The 6,000-nt window shown below is 44.0% G+C and overlaps 1 protein-coding gene across 11 annotated transcripts in view; it reads left to right on the forward strand.

Annotated features, from left to right (window-relative positions):
- Window positions 1-6,000, forward strand: part of chd9 (chromodomain helicase DNA binding protein 9) — a 257,884-nt gene that overhangs the window by 229,739 nt on the left and 22,145 nt on the right. For all 11 annotated transcript variants that reach the window (XM_072547352.1, XM_072547351.1, XM_072547350.1 and 8 more), the window contains 2 exons: window positions 3,538-3,735; window positions 4,386-4,523. In XM_072547352.1, coding sequence (XP_072403453.1) covers window positions 3,538-3,735; window positions 4,386-4,523 — 336 coding nt within the window. The remainder of the gene's footprint in view (window positions 1-3,537; window positions 3,736-4,385; window positions 4,524-6,000) is intronic.

Genomic DNA, 6,000 nt, shown 5'->3' on the forward strand with positions numbered 1-6,000 from the left:
TGACATCAGTGCATTTAAATGTGACTGTGATGATTTATCAACTTCTGCCAATGGACCCCTAATCTGCAACAGACAATATTTACACCATCTGCCAGTTTGCTATCCATTGTTAAATTACAGATATTACCAAAGGTTTGAATGCAAGTAGAGTTGAATAAGTTTCATTTTATTTTGCCAGAGAGAACCAGATGGAGCAAATTCATGGCATCACTCAAATAATGTTGATCATGTTGTATAGGGTGACACTTAGTGCACACAAAATTTTGTGAATGCCACAAGTAAGTTCAAATGTACTGCAGCCAAAATGGAATCCACTCATGGATTCTGTGATCATTCTGCAACTAATGAGTAACAAGTCAATCACTGATTCAAATATTCAGTGCACAGCCTACACACCCACATGTAGCATACACATATTTAAAGCCATACATACTGTGATCATGCAGACCATTCTGATGTTTTGAATAACATTTCTGTTGCCTGAACCACTCTGGTCTGCAGTCTGAGCATGTACTAAGAGTCCTGCGCATCCTTGTCATCATGAGGTCACAGCCTTTACTATCAGGTATATGGTGCACAAGAAGTTGAGCATGAGAACAGACAACCGTCAAATCCCTTTTCTGGATGAGCTGTCTGCAATTGAGTCATCCAATAAGACTAAACATTAAACAGTCCTTATTTCAGCACCGTCCCTGTGTAACAGACCGTCACAGTAACCTTGTGGCCTCAAAGTAAAATCAAACAATCCAAACCAACTTCATTACAAAATATCTGACATTTCTTGATATATAAATCTACTGAACACTCTCTTGTATATTCTCTTAGTGTCTGTCCTAGTGCTCTCTCACATTGCTACCCCAGTGGTTGCAGCATAACTGACAGAAAGCTGCGAATGATCAGTGTTAGAGATGGCGTTTGCAGCTTTCAGGATGACCTCGTGCTGCTGAGAATAAAACCTCTGGCTCTGTAGTGTGTCTTCTTAGTATAGATGGCAGCAGTTGGGCCGGCTGATTGTCAGGCAACAGCAAAGGCACTGGTTGTGTGGTAGTCGTAAGAAAACTAATACGATTATCCTGTGGGGACAAGTAGTTAGGGCTTTACACTTTGGCCACTTCTAAGGGACAGCATCTCAGCAATCTTAGTACTTGTTGGAAAACAGATTGCATACTTCACACAGAACTTAGCACTCTGGTGTCCGTTAGCAGCGTTGTGAGCCTGAGTAGCAGCAAGGTGGTCTTGAATGACTTCAGTCAGATTTATTCGTGCACAACTCAGATCATGGATAACTTCTGCCAAGTAGAAAAGAAGCAGCTGAAATGTCAATCGTCAGGCATGATGCTTCGATCTGCAACATTCCATGTCAAGTGATTCTGGACTCCTCCGTGTTTCCAGATAGTGACTGCAAGCTTTTGGACATGCCTGCAAATGCCTGCAAATGTGCCATGTATTTCAGTGTATATATTTCTCAGTTTCCACTCTCATACAAGAAGTGGAAGAATGCTTACAAACTTGCTGTCCAGTAAGCTGTCACTTTGTATTACCCTTGTTCCATCATTAGGCTTTAATTATTTGTGTCTGGCATCATAACAGCTATGTTCCCCTTAATATTTAGTTGCTCTGTGTAGTCTCGTTAAATTTATTTACCTCAGCTGCCTATTTGTGTTATTCTTCATACAACAAGGCTCGTTTGGTACTTTCTAGGCTGCTGCATAGTTGCACACCTTAATGGAAACATTGCTCACTATTTACAGGTCTCATCTTTATCCTATCCTTTAAATGACACACTGTCAGTATCTGAGCAGGTGGCTACAGTTCGGAGGCCCAGTTCTTCCTCAAGATTACCTTGCTGCTGTAACCACACCACTTTTTCCATCTAGTTTGCAATTCTTGGTTTGCTGAAAAAAGAATGTCAGAGAAGAGAATTGCACAGGGATAGATATGTGTTAATACAGGAAGTGATGGTGGAAACTAGAGGTTTGCACCATCTGGTTGTGAATCAGGAGAGACTGAAAGATGAACAGGAACAAGAATGAGAGATTTAAATTATGAACATGCTGTAAGCCTTAGATTTCAGTTCCACAACTGACCATGGACTCAATCATGCCAAATGATAGTACCCACTCTCTTCATCTTTGGGTGTAAGAACATGCAACCTACCATCTCATGCCAGTTAACATTTGCTGCCTGTGTATGCCATGTTGTTTTGCAAATGATAAATAAACAACAATGTGTGCAAGCTGTGAGGTATGTGAGAGACTTGTAGCTGTGCTGTGTGTAAGTGAGACACAAGTGTTAGGTTTGAGTCATGAATAATGAAAGTTATTGATAGTCGACTTGGAGGGTTTGAGCGGTGAGTCTACTGGTGCTGCTTTGGTAGTCGCATTTAATGGTTCCTTTATTGACCTCCGTATGAGGTCATTATACTGTTTGTGGGGTTTCACTCAGCTAGTGTAATTATCTGAGAGTTTGTGTGAAAAACAGTCTGGTATTTGGCTGGTAGAAGGCATTGGCTCATCCTTTTACATTGGTAAATGTTTCAGGTGCAGCACTCAAAATCTCTTTGACGTGTTGCGTCAAAACTCAATGTTCATCTAGCTGCCACACTTTTGTACTATCAGTTCCAGCCTCTGCTACTGCTAGAATATGTCTTGGCTTTTAAGAGGTGTAGACTAACTTTAAGCGCATCTTGCTCAGGCTTGCAGCCTCTTAGTGAATGTAGATCTGGCTGCATCTGCAAAAAGATTACAGAGACTAATGAACACAGCTCAGTCCACCACACAAACCAGCCTCCCTTCCATTGATTCCATCTGTATTTCCTGCTGTATGGCCTCTCTCCCACCCTGGTCATATTCTCTTCCACCCTTTTCTGTAAGGCAAAAGATGCAAAACTTTGAAAATAGCTACTAACAGGTTCAAGAACAGCTTCTTCCCCACTGTTATCAGAAATGTGAACAGACCTCTCATTTAAGTTGCACTTTCTCTGCAATTCCTCTGTGGCTGTAACACTATATTCTGCATTTGTTTACTCTGATGTCCTTCTATGTGATATGATTTGCCTGTATAGCATGCCAAACAATACTTTTCACTGTTGCTCAGTACATAGAATAAAATTAAATCTAGAAATCATTTACATAAAGCATAAAGGTTGGATTTTGCCTGCATTGGGAGATCCAAGTGGCAATTTTCGGTCATTGCCATGTTTTTTAGTGCTATTTTCTGCAAAGAATATGCCCTCTATCTTCCTACCAAGCTGAACTGCTCTTCATTTATTTATGTCAAAATGTATTTGCCAGCTACATGCCTATTCAGCAACTTTATTAACTCCGCAACTCAGGTTGTATTTTATAGTCTTCTGTATCCCCAAACTGGTATAACTGAGAAATTTTAAAATTTCTTGATTGTAATATTCCAAGAGTCTCTCTGAACAAACTAAACAGTGTAGTGAAATCTGCAGAGCATTCAAGTAATAATTGTAAACTGCACTATAATAACTATTGGAAATTTCTGCACACTTATTATGGCTGTTTCTCTACACAGGCTAATGTTGAGTTAACCAATGCAGAGGCAGCTCTCGGTGTATCTCAAGGGCAACTTGATGTTGATAGTCCTGTTTCAGTTATTAATGTGAAAAATGGCACAAGACTCACAGGAGAGGATGCTCCAAAAAGAAGGGATTTAGAAGAGTGGCTCAAGGAGCATCCAGACTATGTGGCGGATGTGTCATCGCATGTTCCAGTAAGCATTTGCAAAAGTAGAAATGCAAGTAAATCTGTGCAGTCCAGAAATACAGGTGGGAAGGTTCCTTATGATGAATAAGATGTATAAACAGCAGTAGCTGAATGTTTTTGAACAGTTATATACAGTCACTGAAAGAAGTTATACTTTTCTAACTCGAGTGCCAGATATTTAGATTAGATTACCTACAGTGTGGAAATAGGCCCTTCGGCCCAACCAGTCCACACTGACCCTCCGAAGAGTAGCTCACCAAGACCCATTTCCCTCTCACTAATGTACCTAACACTATGGGCAATTTAGCTTGGCCAATTCACTTGACCTGCACATCTTTGTGATGTGGGAAGAAACCAGAGCACCTGGAGGAAACCCACGCAGCCACTGGGAGAATGTGCAAATTCCACACTCACCCGAGACTGGAATCGAAGCTGGGGCCCTGTGCTGCCCATGCTTAATTGCATCAAATTGATACAGTTCTACATTGTGCAGTGGGGAGCTTGATATATATTTTAGCTACTATGTAATGCTAGTGTATGATTATACCAATTTGCAATATTTCTCTGCCTTAATCCAACATTGATATTATTTCAGATGTTTGACTCGCATTGCAACAGTAGTATTTCATAGCTTTTAACTCTTTGCATTTATTTCAGAAAATTGTTAAAACTGAAATTTTGGCTGATAGACCAAAGCAAAAAAGACATCGATGCAGAAACCCTAACAAAATAGATGTCAAAAGTCTGACTGGAGAAGAACGTGTACCTGTTATAAATAGAAGAAATGCCAAAAAGGTGACTCTTTTATTATACATGGCAAAACAGTTTTATGAATTTGTAACTGCAAGACCTGTTTCCTTTGCAACAAACTGTCAATATCTCATTATCACCATTGGAGATTAGAGTTAGAAATCTCCACTGTCCCACTGTTTCTTCTGCCTGCCCCCACAACCACCCTCCCACCACCTACCCTACCAACATAACACAAGTCAGTTGTGCTGAGTGGAAGCAGTAGAATAACCTAGAAATGATGGATCAAAATTTACAAACGTATTAAGCAGGAAAGATAAGTGTTCTTTATAAACAAACGCTGTAGCAAATTCAGGTGAGCAAGACATATACAGCGAAACAGAGAAATCCAAAAACTGATGGTGGAGGTATGCCATCTCAACATCCTGCTGCTTGTTTCGTCATTTGAACTGTGTAAAATTGTTGCATTTGTACAGAATGTAAGAACTAAATTCACCACAGAAAATTGATTTTGTCAATTTCAAACAGAATACACAGTTAACATGGCCAGAAATGTTGCTTGGCAGTAATTAACATCTCTGGTTTTGAAAGCTGCTCGTTTTTGAATTTTAGCTGTTAGAAATTGGGAAATTTCATTTTATTTTTACCTTTCCTATTAGCCTAATTCTCTTTTGCACGCTCTTTCTTGCTCTCTCTCCTGCGCGCCCCCTCTCTCTCCTGCGCGCCCCCCTCTCTCTCCTGCGCGCCCCCTCTCTCTCCTGCGCGCCCCCTCTCTCTCCTGCGCGCCCCCTCTCTCTCCTGCGCGCCCCCTCTCTCTCCTGCGCGCCCCCTCTCTCTCCTGCGCGCCCCCTCTCTCTCCTGCGCGCCCCCTCTCTCTCCTGCGCGCCCCCTCTCTCTCCTGCGCGCCCCCTCTCTCTCCTGCGCGCCCCCTCTCTCTCCTGCGCGCCCCCTCTCTCTCCTGCGCGCCCCCTCTCTCTCCTGCGCGCCCCCTCTCTCTCCTGCGCGCCCCCTCTCTCTCCTGCGCGCCCCCTCTCTCTCCTGCGCGCCCCCTCTCTCTCCTGCGCGCCCCCTCTCTCTCCTGCGCGCCCCCTCTCTCTCCTGCGCGCCCCCTCTCTCTCCTGCGCGCCCCCTCTCTCTCCTGCGCGCCCCCTCTCTCTCGCGCACGTTCCCTTCCCCGCGCGTTCTCTCTCTCTCACATGCGCTTTCATGCGTTCTCTCTCACTCTTGCTCTCTCTCTCTCTCTCGTTCTCTCTCTCACTCTCTGTCGCTTTCTCTGTTGCTTTCTCTGGCGCTCTCTCTGGCGCTCTGTCTCTCCGCGAGCGCTCTCTCTCTCCGTGCCGCTCTCCCTCTCGCACGCGCTCTCTCTCTCCTGCGCTCTCGTGCTCTCTCGCATTCGCTTTCATGCGCTCGCGCTCGCTCTCTGTCGCTCTCGCGCGCCTCTCTCTCTCGTGTGCTCTCTCTCATGCGCTCACTCTCTCCCCGTGCCTCCTCTCCCGCATGCGGTCTCTCTCTCGCGTGCCCC

This window comes from Chiloscyllium punctatum, chromosome 26 (genome assembly GCF_047496795.1).
Source record: "Chiloscyllium punctatum isolate Juve2018m chromosome 26, sChiPun1.3, whole genome shotgun sequence".
Lineage (NCBI taxonomy): Eukaryota > Metazoa > Chordata > Chondrichthyes > Orectolobiformes > Hemiscylliidae > Chiloscyllium > Chiloscyllium punctatum.